At 38.2% G+C, this 17,767-nt stretch overlaps 1 protein-coding gene across 8 annotated transcripts in view; it reads left to right on the top strand.

Moving 5' to 3' along the window:
* The window catches only part of SAMD12 (sterile alpha motif domain containing 12), a 490,937-nt gene that overhangs the window by 159,393 nt on the left and 313,777 nt on the right, over window positions 1-17,767 (top strand). For 7 of the 8 annotated variants that reach the window (XR_002478667.2, XM_012443284.2, XM_012443285.2 and 4 more), the window contains exon 3: window positions 12,300-12,429. Coding sequence is in view for 7 of the 8 variants with exons in the window: in XM_012443284.2 (XP_012298707.2) it covers window positions 12,300-12,429 (130 nt within the window). In the remaining variant the exon portion in view is untranslated. The remainder of the gene's footprint in view (window positions 1-12,299; window positions 12,430-17,767) is intronic. The other variant, XM_064384536.1, reaches the window with a different exon arrangement.

The raw sequence follows: 17,767 nt of genomic DNA, 5'->3' as shown, positions 1-17,767 counted from the left end.
TTTGAGTATGTGTTGCCTTTGTTTCAGTGTAATTTGTTGAACTGTACATTTATATATTAACTTATTGTTAATGGCTATGTTTAAAAACTGGCTTGCAAAATTTTCTTAAATTTTTTTCTTTTCTTTACATTCTGGAGTACATGTGCAGATCTTGCAGGATTGTTACGTAGGTACACACATGCTATGGTGGTTTGCTGTCTCCATCCCCCTGTCACCTACATTAGGTATTTCTCCTAATATTATTCCTCCCCAATCTCCCCACTCCCTGCTATGCCTCGCCAGGCCCCCAACCCCCAACAGACCCCAGTGTGTGATGTTCCCCTCCCGTTGTCAATGTGTTCTCATTGTTCAACACCCACTTATGAGGGAGAACGTGTGGTGTTTGGTTTTCTGTTCTTGTGTCAGCTTGCTGAGAATGATGATTTCCAGATTCATCCATGTCCCTGCAAAGGATATGAACTCATCCTTTTTTATGGCTGCATAGTATTCCATGGTGTATATGTGCCACATTTTCTTTATCCAGTCTATCACTGATGGGCATTTGGGTTGGTTCTAGGTCTTTGAAAAATCATATAGATTTAAATATATTATTTAAGGTTAAAAATAATAGGTGAACTAAAATTAGTAATACTAAGTCACAGACATTCAGAAGACACAAGAGAAGCTAGCAGATATCTACTAATTTTTTATCATTCTCATTGTGGTATCAATGGCTAATCCTTTGAGTCTGATAAATTAGAGACTAATAAGGTGAACCACTGAGAGGTTACCCCTGGAAATTGCAGCTGAAGTTGGAGAAGGGAGATGTTTGAGTTAGGACCATGCTTGGGTTATACTTTGAAGACAAGACAGTTTCCACCCAGAAGAGATGGGACAAGAGGCTCATGTTTTTTCTACTCTGAGCCCTTTTGGATAACTCATTTTTTAAAACCATGTGCATACTTTCTATAATAGCAACAAAAGGAATAGAAATAAACAGAATTTTAAAATGAATAATAGAATGATTATAAAAGCATAAAAATTACTTAAATCATAAATAAGGGCCCATTATTATTTTAGTGGGAATATGGTTATAAAGCTATATACATGGACATGGATTCTGGAAAAAGCTCATACAAATTAAAGTAATTATGTGAATGAGGCAAATTCTCAGTAAAAATGTTTTCTAATTGTATAAAACCTAATATTTGAAGAGTAAATGCAAATATATAACAACATGTATAAAGTAAAAAATCTATTATAATTCATCTCTAGTTTATCCTCTTCCCACTTATATGTTGATAGTGAGACCTTCAAAGCTCTATCAATCTTAGATTGTCGGGCTATTTTGTCTGAATTGAACAGTCCACCTGAACTGGAGTTTGCTCCGGTGTTAATCACCTCTTGCTGCCATAGTGAAGTACCACGGACTGAGTGGCTTACACAACGAAAACATATTTCCTCCACAGTTCAACGTCTGGAAGTCTGAGATCAGGGTGCCAGTTTGGTTCTATTTTAGTAAGGGTCTTATCCTGTCCCCTTTTGCACAGGAGACACCCTCCCTGTGTGGTAGAGAGAATGAGCTCTCTGAATTCTCTTCTTATGAGAGCACTAATCCTGTGTATCAGGGAACTACCCTTTATGAATTCATTTAACCTTAATTACTTCCTTAAAGGCTCTGTCTTGGAATACAAATTGGGAATTAGGGCTTTAACATGTGAATTTGGGGGAGACACAGATATTCAGTCCATACTAACCCCATCAATTTAATTCATCATTTGGCTGAATTAACAGATAGACAAATTGTTTTAACACCAAGAAATAATTGACCTGGGGTTGTAGGTGGTTAACTTTCAAAACCCAAGAACACTAGTATTGGAAACTTTGTAAAGACCACCCCCTACCCTAAGGAATTCCAGAGTTCTTAGGCTCTGCAAGACCCCAAATTCCTGCTCTGCCCTACTAAATACAATTGCAGCAATATTTTATAGTGCATCTGTTTTTAACAGATGCCAACAGCATGGCGACCCTAACATCCCTTGGGCCCATCAGCCCTCTCTCTTCTATAAAATGACCCAAATAAAACACTTTGACTTTTGATTATGATTTGATCTTCACAATAACTTTGTAAAATGGACAGAGTAGGCATTTTTATTCTCATTTTACTAGTGACATAATTGAGAGACAGAGAGATAAGCATTGCCCTATTGCATAGTATAGAAAATGTGCATCCTTCCACAATAAGGAGAGTAGAAAAAGCCCTTGAGTAGGAGTCATGTGACTGGTTCTGAACCCAGTTCTGCTTTTGGCATACCCAGATTAAGACAAAAGCAGGGTTGTCTTTGATCAGACTTATCATAACTCATTAAGGAAGCAACCTAGCACTGGAAACCTCAGTAAGATAGCTCACATCTCTAATCCTCATTGTTCTCCCCTGTGTCTATCAAATTAGAGTGATAACATGAAGTAAGCATGAAGTTTGAAATTACTGCAGACCTGGAGTGAATGCAGTTCTGAATTCACCAGCAGTGTGACCTTGGACGAGAGACTTTACCTTTCTAATCCTATTTCTCTACTAGCAGTAATTCCTACTTTGCAGATTGTCAGGAAAATTCAAGATGATTTATCTAAATTTCTTAAGACAGTTTCTTCCTGTATTTTGTGGGAAGAATATCATTAGAATGGTATCGAACATGGTGTCTGGAATGGCATCCATATACTTTTAAGCCACATCCCTGAAGCTAATTTGGTCAGGCTTGGCCACACACATTCGCAGAAGGATTTCAGAAAAGCAAGAGAGAACGCAAAAGCATGCCAAGCCTCTTGAGAACACATCTCAGACCTGGCCCATCACTACCTCTTCCATGTTCTTTTAGTCAAAGGCAAGCCGCATGAGTCCCTTCTGCCCATCAGACTCAAGAGGTGGGAAAACATATGCTGTCTCATGGCAGAGGACCTCTAGTCATTTTATGCAGGGCCATTCTTGCACCGAGGACATTTTTATCATCAATCTACCACATTATTATTCCAAAGGAATTGTAGAAATGATATGATGGTATAATCAATAACCATTTTTATGGTTCATATTTGTTTTCACTTTTGCTTTTGTCATGCTTTCATTCATCGAACATTCACAGAGGGATTTGCCCACAGGTATGTGCTCAGAGCAACATATGCCTTTGTGTCCTGCACTCACAGCACCTCCCATCAGGTGTGCTCATCTGTGTGGATGAGTGATAGGTTTTCCTGCTGTACTAAGACAGAGCAGACACAAAGTAGTGTGATCCTCTCCCTCTGTATTTCTCTTGACAGGCTGTGCAATCTGGGCTGATAGGAAGAACAGGCCTTGATAACCAGAGCCATCCAGGCTGCCAGGACGTCTTGTTTCCTGTTGAGTGCCTAAGCACATCTGCTTATTCCCTCTATGAGTTTTTATTGTAGAAACCTTGATGTCCAGCACAGCATGTGTTTGGGGGCCAGCAGATCTTATCAGCGTTGCCTACGAGCATCCGCTTCACAGCTTGTGAGCAGTGGTGTTTACACATCTGGATAGTGTGCCTTTATAAATAGCTCCATGAGGTGCCTGGGGAAGCTGGGCTGTATCTTTGGCATGGAATTGGGACACTTTGTACATGAGTATTCCTGGAAATAGAGGAGGACTGGTTCTGAGATTCAGAGGGAAATAAATGGCAGGACTTATCACTGCAAGACACGAGGTGATACTGTGTCATTGCAGCAAACCTGGGCCTGAATAAGGAGAAACATACCTTTGCCCCTCTTAATTTGGTATCTTTCTTTTTCCATTTTCCCCCTTTTTCTATATTTTCTCACTTTTATCCTCCTCCTATGCCCCGTGTTTTCCACTGGTACCTTTTAATCCTCCTCCTTTCTTATCAACTGTTTTTCTTTCAATCTTAGTTGACTGTACCTAACACCATCTCACAATACCTACAGCTCAAGTCAGCTGGACTCCCAAGACTCTGCCTGTGTCCACGGTGCTGCCCTGCTGCTTCCCCAAGCCAGGCTTGAGAATCCAGCAGAAGAGGATGCCAGTGCTGTTCAGGAGATATTAAGATATGCTTTCTGGAAACATAATATGTGAGAGGCACTATTTAAAGTGCTTTAGTTAAACTATTTCTGATCCTGCCACAAACTGTAAGATAGATCTTATTTGCAGTGAATTTAGAAATATGTTTAGAAAGCTTTAGTGACCAGCCCAAGGCCCACAGTGCTAGTGAATGCCAGAGCCTTCAACTCAGGTCTGCATGATTCCAAATGCCAAGCTTGTTTCATCACATCACTCTCTGTGTCAGTTGAAAAAGAAAAAAATCGAGGATCAGAGATGTGAGATGTCTTGCTAAGAATTATAGTGCTAGACTGGCTCTGCATTTTTTGGCTCAATATAAGAGAAATCTAATCGGAGGAAAGGCTGTTTTAGTCCCAACCTGGGAATGTCAAGAGCGCAGCTGGGACCTGAACCAGTTTTCCGACACTCAAAGGATGTAGGATCTGTGATATATGGTGGTGGAATAGACAGTTCTTTCATTTGTTCAGCAGATAATTATTGAGTTCCTGCTTTGTGCCAGGTACTATTCTAAAGTTTGAGATTCTTTGCAAATTAATAAAGACCCTTGTCCTTGTGCAGGTTGCAAGCCAGTGGGAAGAGACATAAAATAAACGTAGAAAAAATAAGTGAATTGTGTAGTGTGTTAGATGATACTTATGATTGAGAGATCAATGGTGAAGCAAGGTAGTGAGTATAGGAAGTTTCAGAAGGGAGTCTTGCATTTTTAAATAGGGAGATTGGGATAGGACTTACTGAAAAGGGAGCAGTTGAACAATTCTCAAAGGCTTTGAAGGAAGTGAGGGAAATAGCCATGTAGGTTTCTGGGAGAAGGGTATTCCAGCAAAGTAAAGAGCAGGCATACTTGGCATTTTTGAGCAATAGCCTGAAGACTGGTGTAGTGAGAACAGAATGTTTTAGGGAAAGAGTAATAAAGATGACATCAAAGAGCTGATTAGCTAAGTCATGTGAGCCCTTGTAAGTCATTTTAAAGATTTCCATTGAGGGGAAGGAAGAACAAGATGACCTGTTTGTTGTCTTAGTACACAGATGCAGGAATCTAGGTGTGACGTGATAGTGTTTCCAATCAGGATTGTAGTAACTTTGGTGATGAAGAGATTGGCATCTGGTTACGTGTGAAGGTAGAATCATCGAGTTTCCCTAATAGATTAGATGTAGAATACAGGAGAAACAGGGCAGTCTATGATAAATCCAAGATTCAGGGCCTCCCCAGTGGGAAGTTTAGCATTTCTATGATAGGAAATGTAGGCTACAAATAAGGCATTTTTAGGGGGGAAGAACAGGAGCGCCACTTTGGACATGTTGAGTTTGAGATATTTATTATATGTGCAAATGAAACGGAAGTCAGTTGCATGTGCGTATATGATTCTATAGTTCAGAAAGAAAACTGAGCTGGAGATATAGTTTGGGATTCATCAGCCTACATCATGGTAGAGGAAACAAACAAAAAAAACACAAGCCATGAGACTCACTGGAGACCCCCGATATGACGAGTGAAAAGGAGATTAGTACAGTGGGCAGTGAGATTTGCCTCGCACTTATCCAAAGGCCAAACTCCTTATGGCTTCCATATGAGAGTAGGTTTTAAAGCATCAGTGTTTATTAGCAATAGTGTGGCCTATTTCATAGGATACATTTTCTGATGCTGTGGATTTTCAGGGAAAGTGCTGAATCTAGATCAGTGTTTTCCTAAATTTTGTGCAGCTCAAAGAGAAAAAGAAGAAAAGAAAAAATAATCATTTTCAATTAGGAGATGGACATCTTGTCTTTACCCAAGTAAAATTGTTTACAAACACAAGACTTAATATATTCATCGTACTTCAGGTTTACTGACCAGCAACTTAGATGTCTTAAAGTGAATTGGACTCTTGTATGAGGTTTCAACTTGAACCCATTAACTACTAAAATCCCTTGAAAACTTTTTGTGTCTGTGGTCACAACATTTAGAAATTTTAAAGTCCATTAATAATATCAGTATGGGCAAATTAAGAGGAAAAAAATATCCTCTAGTCTTACCTTCTTTTTAAAAAAAATGACACTACAACAGTGATGTCTTTAAACAGTGGTTCTTAGATTTATAGTCCCAGGACTTTGTTGTACTCTTAAAAGTTGGAGAACCTCAAAGAGCTTTTGTTTATGAAAATGATGCAAATATGGGAGAATAGCTAATACATTGGTTAATAGGGATTTCAAATGATGAATTGACACCTGTTACTTGTTAATAATAAAGGTTTAGGCTTTGATATCCATTTTCGTTGTCAACACATTGAGGATAGTGCCTTTTGAAGGAAATATGAAGAAGCTACAAGTCCCAATGAAGAAGACTAGGAAAGGAAGTGTCTAAAATAGATGTCCTGTGCAGAGCAGATGAAAAAACTGGTAATGCCTCAGTCTAAGTTGCTTACACATTACTGGTTTTTAGGGGCTCTTAGACTATCAGAAGAGATTAGCATCAAAATTTTAAAAGCAAGAAATAATCCGGGTGATATTAAAGCAGTGGTTAAAGATGGAAGAATATGAAATAACACTTTATATATTTAATTATTTTACTGCTTAGCAGAAAAGCTTCAAGTTTATTTTGGAGAACTTAAAACTTAATGTTTAAGAGTTCTTTTCAGTTAAACACAAATACACTATGTATATTTATCTTTCTTTCACCTAAAAGGAAATGTATTCTTCTTTTACCTGGAAACTTTCTGGCAATGAGGTGTCTTCCCCTTAGGAGGCATGAAGTTTAAGAGTTTTCTCTGTCATCAAATATTTTGGTCCAAACCCATGAAAAATCATTAATAGGTTGATTTTATAGACCATTCTGGAAACAGCATACAATAGACAAGATAATTTTTTAAAATTTTCTAACCCCCTCTTTCTATGAAAGGATTAAGTTGACAGAAGAGGGTATTATTAGTGTTTTAAAATTAATTAATTATCAAGTATTCTATGAGCTAACCATTTTTCCTAATATTTAGTGACTTTTTTTGGGTGAATGGGCTTTAAAAATGCTGAAGTAGACATTAATGGTTTGGGATGTGTGTGTGTGTGTGTGTGTGTGTGTGTGTGTGTGTGTTTCCTCCTTTGCCTTCTTTCTCTGCAATCTTGAGTACAATGACACAATAGAAGTCAATATAAGACAGGGCTGGGAACTAAAGAAAGGGCATTGCAAGATAGTAGGGGAAGAAAGAAATAGGCAATTCTTAAAACTTGCAAACACTTGCTTATAATGAGATACTAAAAAATATGTTTACCACTTTCTGAAATTTGGCCATAAAGTTCACTTTGTCCTGGCAATGAATGTAAACATTCTAAGCATTCTCTATTGTTTTATAATCAACCAACTGGGATCACCTAGGTAAGAGTCTGTACAACCATTGGGATCTTACAATTGTAGCGTTCTCTTATAAATCAAATCCCTGTAAATTAAAAGAGAATTTACATTGCAAAACAGATAAACTAAGGGATAATTGAATCACAAAATAAAATTTAACTTTAAAAGCATTTTGCAATATGTTCTTTCAATTTCAAACTTCTTTAAAGCATTTAATTATTCTGTTAGGAGAAAAGCTTCAAGTTTACCTTGGAGAACTTAATACTTCAGAGTTCTTTCCGGTTAAATACAAATCAGAAATTACTATAAAACATAGCTGAATTTATTATACGCGTAAATTAAAATAGAAATCGTTTGCCAAAAAAAGTAATTTGCAAACAACCTTTCCCTCAGGAATGTGTAGTTTGCATAAAGTGGGTTCTTCCTGTAAAGCAGAAAGTCAAGGCATCAGAAAGGAGAGGCATCTGAAATGCACTTTCAGTTCGTCTGTAACTAGGCCAGGACCAATTCAGAAAGGAAATGTCTGGAATTCTGTTTCGTGTCACTACGCATAGGAGTTAAGATAACAAACTGCCTCTGGCCTCTTTCAGGGCAGCAAAATAAACCAAAATTGTCTCCAGGGTTGTAAATTCAGAGAATGATATGGTAGACATGAACACAGAGAAAGGGAACTGGGGCAAATATTTTTTTAATGTTTGCTATTGGGCAGGATGTTTTTTTCTCATGAGTTTACTGTTTCTAGTAAATGTGAAATGCCTTATTTTTTTGCTTTACAGACTATTATTTAGGCTTAGGCCCTTACTGCGGGAGTGGGTGGGGGGTGGGGTGGGTGGGAATCCAGCGGCATATCAGAGAAAGTCATCATCTAGGGATGGCTGTGAAGAGAGTGTAGGCATTGGATGTGGAGGAAAGGAGGCGGTCGGTGGAAGGCTTTGACAGCTCTGCCTCTCCTTTCCTACCTTCAGTGGGACAATATGTTGAATTTGAGTGATGTGGGTTTAACATATGCTTCTTGTTGTTCTAATTGCACACAGAAGTGAAGTGTAAGCTCTTTAAAGGAATCAGGTTATGGCATTCACTCCCAACATTTGGTACCTGTTGGGGATGAGGGAAATGTTGATGGAAGGAGGAGTAACTGAGGCTGACCCCAGGTGCTACAAAAAGAGAAGGTCAGGCAGAACAAATTAAAGTCAGCTCTGAGAATCCCGAAAGAAGCAGCAGACTGGGGTAATGAGTCGTTACAGCTCTTAAGGTGTAGCAAACTAATAGTAATTTCATTAAAACACTAAGGCTGACAATCATCTGATAAATGGTACCAATACTTTTATTACCATCTGATTAAGAAGAGACAAACAGTACCCCACACACACTTTACTTATTATGCCTGTTTACATGGAGGCATCTCTGTAGGCTCATATCATCTTTATTTTCTCTTTATTTTTTGAGACAGAGAGTCTCACTCTGTCACCCATGCTGGAGTACAGTGACACAATCTCCACTAAAGGCAGTCTCCATCTTCTGGGTTCAAGCGATCCTCCTGCCTCAGCCTCCTGAGTAGCTGAGATTAAAGGTGTGCACCACCATGCCCAGCTAATTTTTGTAGAGGTGGGGTTTCACCATGTTGGCCAGGCTGGTCTCAAACTCCTGACCTCAGGTGATCTACCCACCTCAGCCTCCTAAAGTGCTAAGATTACAGGCATGAGCCACTGCACCGAGACTCATACTGTCTTAAAAATCAATGCCTAAAGTTTTGAAGTATATGAGCTTACTGGTATATGCCTAGTAAGAGTGTATTCTGAAGGATAAAGCAAAGCAGCTCCTTGAGTGTTAGCCTAAGAATCTCTGAATTAATGATAAAAAGAAAACTTATAACAAAAGCATATATGGAGGGCTGCTGAGGATGCATTCTGAGTCGGCTTGGTGTGTTTGGGTAAATCTCCACCTGAAGCCCAGTTGAGGCTGAGGGTCCTCCTTTTCCCAGGAAATGAGCAAATTAAGAATGACCTTCCAAGAAGGAAAAAGTTTAGTATCTTGATGCATAAGCAACTTTATCTTTCTGCCTTTCACTTCCTAATTTACAGCCTTCTGTGACTGGTTTATAGGAGTTTTCAAAAGATGTGATTAGCTTTACTTGCAAGAAACTTGCAAGAGTTTCAGGGTAATGATGTGTCAGCTATAAACTCATTCAGCTAATCTGGAGGAAAACTTGTAGAGCAGGAAAGAACTAGATTCAGGGGTGCTGACTTGTGAAACATGGTGATAAGTGCCTTTCTAGCTAAAAGATCTAAAATTCTAGCTTCCTAATTGTGCAAGGGAAAGGACATGTTGATGAGCAAAAAGAAAAAAACTAAACATCATCAACAACAAAAACATTTATTCATTTATACCTTCCATGTCCAAGGTCTTCCTCTCCCATCAAAATTAGGAAAAGTCAGGAGGCTGAGGCAGGAGAATTGCCTGAACCCAGGAGATGGAGGTTGCGGTGAGCTGAGATCGCGCCATTGCACTCCAGCCTGGGTAACAAGAGTGAAACTCCATCTCAAAAAAAAAAAAAAAAGGAAAAGTCAATATGATTTCTCACAGAAGTAGGAAGGAAAATGGCTGCAGCCCATTACTCCAGTATGAAGGGTTGCAGGCAGAGGCAGGCATGTTTGATTAGGAGCCACCTAGGCACAACACACAGCAGGGTAGAGCAGCAAGGGATGAATGTGAAAGTCACTGCTGATTAAATAGCAAGCTATGTCTGTGAATGTGTTTCATTTCATTAATTCATTCACGTAATCTTTGTGGATGTACATAGCATCTACTGAAAGCCACACACTCTGGGGAACACAAAGTTATAACAGCACCATGTATTCCAGTTACTAAGATTGCAAAATAATTCACCCCAAACTTAGTGATGTTAGATAACTGTTTATGATCTCATGGATTATGTGGGTCAGGAATTCACTCAGGGGACTGCAAAGATGGCTTGACTCTCTATCATGGTATCTGGGGGCCTCAGGTGGAAGATCTGAAGGCTGGTGGCTGGAATCATCTGAAGCTTGTTCATTTGTCTGGTGGTTGATGATGACTGTCAACTGAGACCTTAGCTGGCAAATTGGCCCAGACTCCTACACGTGGTCTCTCCATGTGGCCTGGGCTTCCTGACAGCATAATGTTTGGTTTCCAAAGGTCAGTGCCAGAGAGTGAATCAGGCAGAAGCTGTTTCTTTTTTGTGACCTAGCCCCAGAAGTCACATAGCATCAATTCCACTGTATAATATTGGTTATGACGTTCACATACCTTGCAGAAATGGAATAGGAGGGAGCATCAACCCCCTGTATTAGTGGAACAAATGTAAGTCCCACTGAATGAAAAGCAGATACGTATATATGTATATATGTCTATATTAAAACATACATATATGAATATATGAACATATATAAAATCATCTTTGGAAAACACAATCTACCACAATTAGTAAAAGAAAGAAATTATCACAGTACAAAATAAAAAGTAATTTTTACTCATCTATTTCCAATCATATGAGTCCTTGGGCCATCACTTACAAAATAATCAAAATGTGATTACAGCATTTTGATTATTTTGTAAGTGATGGCCCAAGGACTCATATGATTGGAAACAGACGAATAAAAAATAATACCTGACCACTATGCTTTCCAACCTTGAATCACTTCCATATTACTTCCACTGTTTTCACTATGACTCTCTCACCATCTCTACCATTGTTTCTTTAGTGTTTTTAAAAGTTATTAGATGCTAGATATACTGCTTTTTTTTTTTTTTAAGATTCTGAGACAGAAGCAAGCCCTTTCTTTGTCGAGAAAACAACAGCAACAACAACAACAAAAAATGTCAGCAGGTGTTACACACTCCTACCAAATGAAGGCTCTCCCCTTGCCTTAATCTGAAAGATTTGATAGAGAAGTGAAAGGAAATGATGCCTCTGGAGAAGAGCAGGGATAATAACGGCCACATCTTTGTACTACCCAGGAGCCTTTAAATAACTGCCAATATGATACCTTACTTTTTTGGCGAACACTGATCCAGAATGATAAAAATTCTAGATAGTGAAGCATTAATCTGGCCAAAACCAAATTCCTGGGATCTCTGAGGGAGAGCATCATCTGACATTAAATTGATGCTTATTCACTAATAAAGATATTTGTAATCCCTCATTGGTCAGAGGTTAACCTCTTCTCACTCCGTGTGTGTGGGTGTGTGTGTATTCTCATAAATACTTCCTGGAAAGATCCAGTGAACCAAAAAAGACCTTGACTAGTTGGCTTCTATATAAAGCCTAACTGCCCCCATTATCTGATTGCCATTCTCTCACATCCTAGTGGAATTGACTTTTTGCTTCCCAACTTTGGTATAACTAATGCTCCTGGGCATTTTGGGGCTACCCTAAGTCCAGAGCCCCCAGACAGAGTTGCAGTTCTTCTAAATCTAGTAACATTTATTTGTAAAATAATTATTAGCACTTGCAGCAGCCAGTGTTGTACCTGGCTCTAGAAATGTCAAGGACAGCAAGAGATGTCTTCCTGAAATACAGAGAAAGGCACTTGGGGCCAGCTATTTCTCCCCTAAAATGTAATTAATTGCTTAGCAACCCCATTGTTTTTTGCTAGAGTATTCATTTAAAAACACTACTTCCTAGAGATTCCTTGGGATTTTTTCTCAACAGAGATGGTTAGATCATTTTTACAACTTCTTCACCTGGACCTTTTCTTTGTGGTTTTCAGCAACATTCAGAAGGTCTTCAGAGGTTAGGAGGAAGACAATAACTAGATATTTATCTTCAGGGGAATCCATTCTGTAGCCTTTAACATACTCTAAGACTTTTAACTACAGTGTCTTCCTAGGCATGGGGCCAATGTTGACAGATCTTCTTTTCCTTCTTTATAGTCAGCTACGGTGAAGCTGTCTAAGCCAGTGGCTCTATGGACCCAGCAGGATGTCTGCAAGTGGTTGAAGAAACATTGTCCGAATCAGTATCAGATCTACAGTGAGTCATTCAAACAGCATGACATAACTGGTAAAGTATGCAGTATCCCAGATATTTCACTCCCTTCCTTTCTTCCAGTCACGATGGCCTTTCCCATACCCTTACCACGAAGCAACATCTTCCTGCTGAAATTTTCTGGCATGGGTTTTCTTTCAAAGGGGTGATAAATTCCAGATTTATGTGAGCCATGCTATATAACAAATGTATGTGGTTATCATAGAATGCTGTGGATTTTGAGCGCCCATTGTAAAAGTATATGGGAATCATGGTGCAGGGTTGGGGGAATCCTAGAGAAAATAAGAGCATACCAATCATAGAGAAAGGAAAGAAAGAAGTCTTTCACATGAACTTGGCTACAGAATCACTGTGTAGATCTTCCAAATAGAAAAGGTTTCTAGATAGGAAAATGCTTTTTTAAAAAAAATTTATTTATTTTACTTTAGGTGCATACTATATCTGGCATTTCTCCCCATGTTATCCCTCCCTACCCTACCCTCCCTCCCCATCCCCTGCTGTCTCTCCCTACCCCTCAACTGTCCCCAGTGTGTGATGCTCCTCTCCCTGGGTCCATGTGTTCTCGTTGTTCAACACCCACCTATGAGTAAGAACATACTGTGTTTGGCTTTCTGTTCTTGTGTCAGTTTGCTGAGAATCATGGTTTCCAGATTCATCCAAGTCCCTACAAAGGACACGAATTCATCGTTTTTATGGCTGCATAGTATTCCATGGTGTATATGTACCACATTTTCTTTGTCCAGTCTATCATTGATGGGCATTTTGGTTGGTTTCAGGTCTTTGCTATTGTTCATAGGGCTGCAATGAACATATGTGTGCATGTGTCTTTATAGTAGAACTCAAACCCAGAAAATGCTTTTTAAAAAACTTTTAAGATAAAGTATATTGACTTCTTTGACTGAGTGAGCTATACACATGTATCCAATCACATGAAAGAGTCCATGGTAGAAAGTCAGTTTCCCTGACACCCCTGTCCTCTGGACATTCGTTTCCCTGTTGACCACCTTCTTGCATCTGCACCTAGCAATGTTCCAAGCTTCTGAAATGAAATATAATAATATTAACTCTCTGCCCTTGGGATGAATACCTTCAAGGCACAGATTATGATTCCATTTAGATAAGGGTATTCGAATATGTTATGTGGATGTCAGTAAGTACTTGGAAGCAGAAAATAGGAAGGTAGTGAACCGTAAGGCCCTTCAGATCAAGTCTCTCATTTGGGGGATGGAGTGGGCAAGATGGAGCAAATATGCTCACCATGGTAGCCCGTCAGAGGAAGGGGGGCATTTCCAGACCTTGCCTGCCCTTTCACCCTAAGATTCTGCTTGCACGTGGGCAGCACTTCTCTCCTCCCTTCACAGACAGTACAGTGAAAGACAGGCCTGAGGATATACTCTGTGAACCAAAACTGTGTAGCTTCAAGGGGGAAACAATGTTGTTTCTGGTCCAGAGCTGCTTTTTTTCTGAGAAAATGCTGACACTCTGGTGGTAAATGTCATGAAATAGCTCAACACTCTAGATGACAAACCTCTTTCCAAGCCCATTTCTATCTTAAGAAATCCTAACCTCTCTTGTTCTGTTCACTCCTATTAGTTTGAAAAGGGACTTGTTAAGCAGAAAGTATTTCTTTTTGCAGTTCAGCTCTTAGGCTGTAGCTGTGGATCTGGGGCAGGTCAGTTCACCTTCTTAAAATAGGTCTCAGTCGATGGTTTTCTAAGTGTGTTTCATGGAGCCCTTGACTGCCAAAGGGACGTGGGTGTGCTTTGGATAGAAGTGGGTGTGTGAACCAAAGCCGCTCCCTTTATGTCTGTTGTATATATTTGAATCATACAGAAAACTTGATTGATTTTGAAAAAGAGTTCCAGCACTAAATGTTTAAAAAAAATGTGGAACCTAGATGATCAAGGATTCCTGCTGACCACATTGATATGTCTAAATATATAGGGAACACACCCAATTGTAGCTCAAGCCGAGTTAACAAACGAGAGAGTAAAATCCTCTATCTTAAATATAAATATAATTCTTTATGCATTTCTTCTCTGCCAGTCCCAACTAGAGCCAGTGGCCCTTTTGGATGAAATCTCTGAAATTCTGAAGTCAGTGTGGATACTTAAGCTTAGATTCCAAATGTCTAGATTTCATTTTCTTAGTTCCTCCCTTAAGAATAAGAAAAGCCCATCTAGGGTCGGTTATTCAACTCCTAAAAGTAATCAATCAGTTAGTAACCATTTGCCTGATTATGGTAGCCTTCATCAGATAATGGCTGCTTAATGTTTCTTAATGTCTGTGCGATAGTAATGGCAAAGCCTTTTTCATGATCTTATTTGAAAGCAATGTTATCTTTTATTAGGGGTGAGAATTATGAGGTCCCCTTGAGGGAAGGATAAGCATTTATAATGGTTTGAAGAGGACCAGGCTTACAGTCCTCAGAAATAAAGATTCATGCTTCAACGCTTATGGAATAAATGGTCCCACTTCCCAAGGTTTTCTGCTAAGTGACATGAGGACAGGAGTGTGGGAATGAGGTATGTATTTCAAACTGTTGTATGCTTTTGGTGGCAGACTTGGTCTTCATGAAACACGCTTGGTATTGAGAAATCACAACTTTCTTGGGATCTTGGGCAAGCTGCTTAACCTGGGAAAGTTACTTAACTTCACTTCCTCATCTCTAAAATAAAATTAATTGTATCTGGCTCAGAGACACGTTGTGAAAATTAAATGAAATGATATAGGTAAACCACTAAGCTAACTGTTTATTGGCTCCTTTTACATGCCAGCATTATTCTATTATTCATGTCAAGACTCACCTGGAGGTGTCGAAAAACATGCCGTTATTTCATTTTAAGGGCAACTTATTTTCTGGCAAGAAAAGAAAGCAGGGAATTATTTGGGGACTTAGGGAACAGAGAGAATGATTTCAGATTAACATTTGGTCTACATCTTTTTGACATTCACCTATTTGAAGTCTCAGAAGACCACTTTCTTCCCCTGTTCTCTGGCCCCTGCCTGTCTAAGAGTGAATGCAAAATACCCAAATGATCACAAGTGCCAAGTGTATAGAAAATAGCTTTCAGGACTTCAGCCAATATGCATTTACCAGCCCTATGATGGTAGAAGCTGTGGGAATCCCAGTACTCTTGAAGGCTGTGATAAACAGGGCAAAGAGGTTTGTATAAAACACACACACACACACACACACACGCACACATACACACAACAAAGGTAAAATGTTGAAAGGAGCCAAATTTTAAAAACAAACATCACATACCTTACTGACAGAGGAAAAAGGATAAGAATTCCAGAACACTTCTGATGAGAAACCTCTTAAGCAAGAAGAAATGAGTGAAAACTTTGAAGAGTTGAAACAAAAAAATTTGCCAATTTCATATCCAATAAAATTATTCTTAAAACATTAAAGAAAAGTAAGGAAAGACATAACCAAACAAAAACTGAAGGAATTCAGTGACAGCAAATTGCCCTGCAAGGAATGATAAAAGAAGTTCCTCAGGCAGAAGAATAATGATATAGATCAGAATCTTGGATCAACATAAAGAAAGGAAGAATGTCAAAAAAGGAATAAATGAAGGTACAATAAATTCCCTTTTTCTTATTGATCTAAAAGTTACCTGTTTAAAGCAATGATAATAATAATACATTGGGTTTTATACCATATAGATAAATAAAATGAATAACAGCAATGTCACAAGGGATAGAGGGAGGAATAGAGAATTCTGTTATAAGGTACCTACAATACATATGAAGAATAGTGTTATTTGAAGGTGGACTTAGATTACTTAAAAACATATGTGGTGGGGGGAGTGAGAGGGACAGCGGGGGGTGGGGAGTTGGGGAGAGATAGCATGGGGAGAAATGCCACATATAGGTGAAGGGGAGGAAGGCAGCAAATCACACTGCCACATATGCACCTATGCAACAATCTTGCATGTTTTTCACATGTACCCCAAAACCTAAAATGCAATTTAAAAAAAATGTGGTTAACCTAAGTCAAACACCAAAATTTTTTTTATAAAGGAAAGATAAAAGGTGTGTTGAGAAGGTAAAATGAAATTGTATCAAATACTCAGTTAAAATCAGAAAAGATAGAAGAAAAAAGAAACAAAAGCAATGAATAGAAAAGAGTTATAAAGATGGTAGATTTTAATTCTATCAACAATTACCTTAAATGTGAATAGTCTTAACACACTAGTTAAAAGACAGAGATTGTCAGATTAGAGGCAAAAACCTAACTATATTCTCTCTAGAAGAAACATACTTTAAGTACTCAGGTTAATGGCAAAGCATTGAAGAAAAATGTATTACAGTAACACAGTCAAGAAAGTTATAGTAGTTATATTGAATTAAGACAATGCAGACTTAAGGAAGAGCAAAAAAATAAATAAATAGGGCAATTACAGAATGATACAGAGTTACATTCTTCAAGAAGACATAACAGTTCTAGACATTTGTACTCAACATAGAGCATCAAAATACATAAGGCAAACACTGATAAATTTCATGTAGAAAATGATAAATTTACCATTACAGTTGTAAACTTCAACATCACTCTCTGGTGATCTGAACAGCATTGTCAACCAACATGACCTAATTGTTAGAACACTTTATATAATGTATGTCCAATATACATTCTTCTCAATAGATGCACAGAAAGCATTTGACAAATTCAGTGTTGATCCTTAATTTTTAAAGAACTTATCAGAAAAGTAGAAATTACAGAAATTTTGATAAACAGCATTTATGGTGAAACTGCAGGTAACATCATCCTAAATGGTTAAAAAAAAAAACTATTTTTCTCTAGAGTAAGACAAGAACATTAGCTTTCCTACCTTCTATTAAATATTGTTCCAAAGACCCTAGCCCGTGAAATAAAGCAAGAAAAATAATTAAAAACAAAAAGATTAGACAGAAAGAAGTAAAATTATTTTTATTTATAGATCAAGTGGTTTATATAAAAGAACTGTAAGATCTGGAAGTTGAGTGTTATCTAAAATACATGGGACTAGAAGTGTTTTCAGTTTTTTTTTTATTTTGGAATATTTGCAGAATACATACCAGTTGATCTTCTCTAATCCAAAAATTTAAAATATGAAGTACTGCAGTTAGCATTTCCTTTGAGCTTCATGCTGGTGTTCAGAAAGTTTTGGATTTTGAAGTATTTCAGATCTTGAATGTTCAGATTAGGGATGCTTATACTATGTGAAGAAAAAAAATCCTACAAGAACTAATAATTTAACTTAGTGCACAAAATACAAGACTAATATATAATACCTGACCAAAATATATGTAGGATTCTACACAGAAAATTGTAAAACATTGCTAAGAGAAATTAAAAGTC

This window comes from Aotus nancymaae, unplaced genomic scaffold (assembly GCF_030222135.1).
Source record: "Aotus nancymaae isolate 86718 unplaced genomic scaffold, 86718_ANA_hifiasm-v0.15.2.pri h1tg000036l, whole genome shotgun sequence".
Lineage (NCBI taxonomy): Eukaryota > Metazoa > Chordata > Mammalia > Primates > Aotidae > Aotus > Aotus nancymaae.
This window is presented reverse-complemented; position numbering and strand designations above follow the sequence as displayed.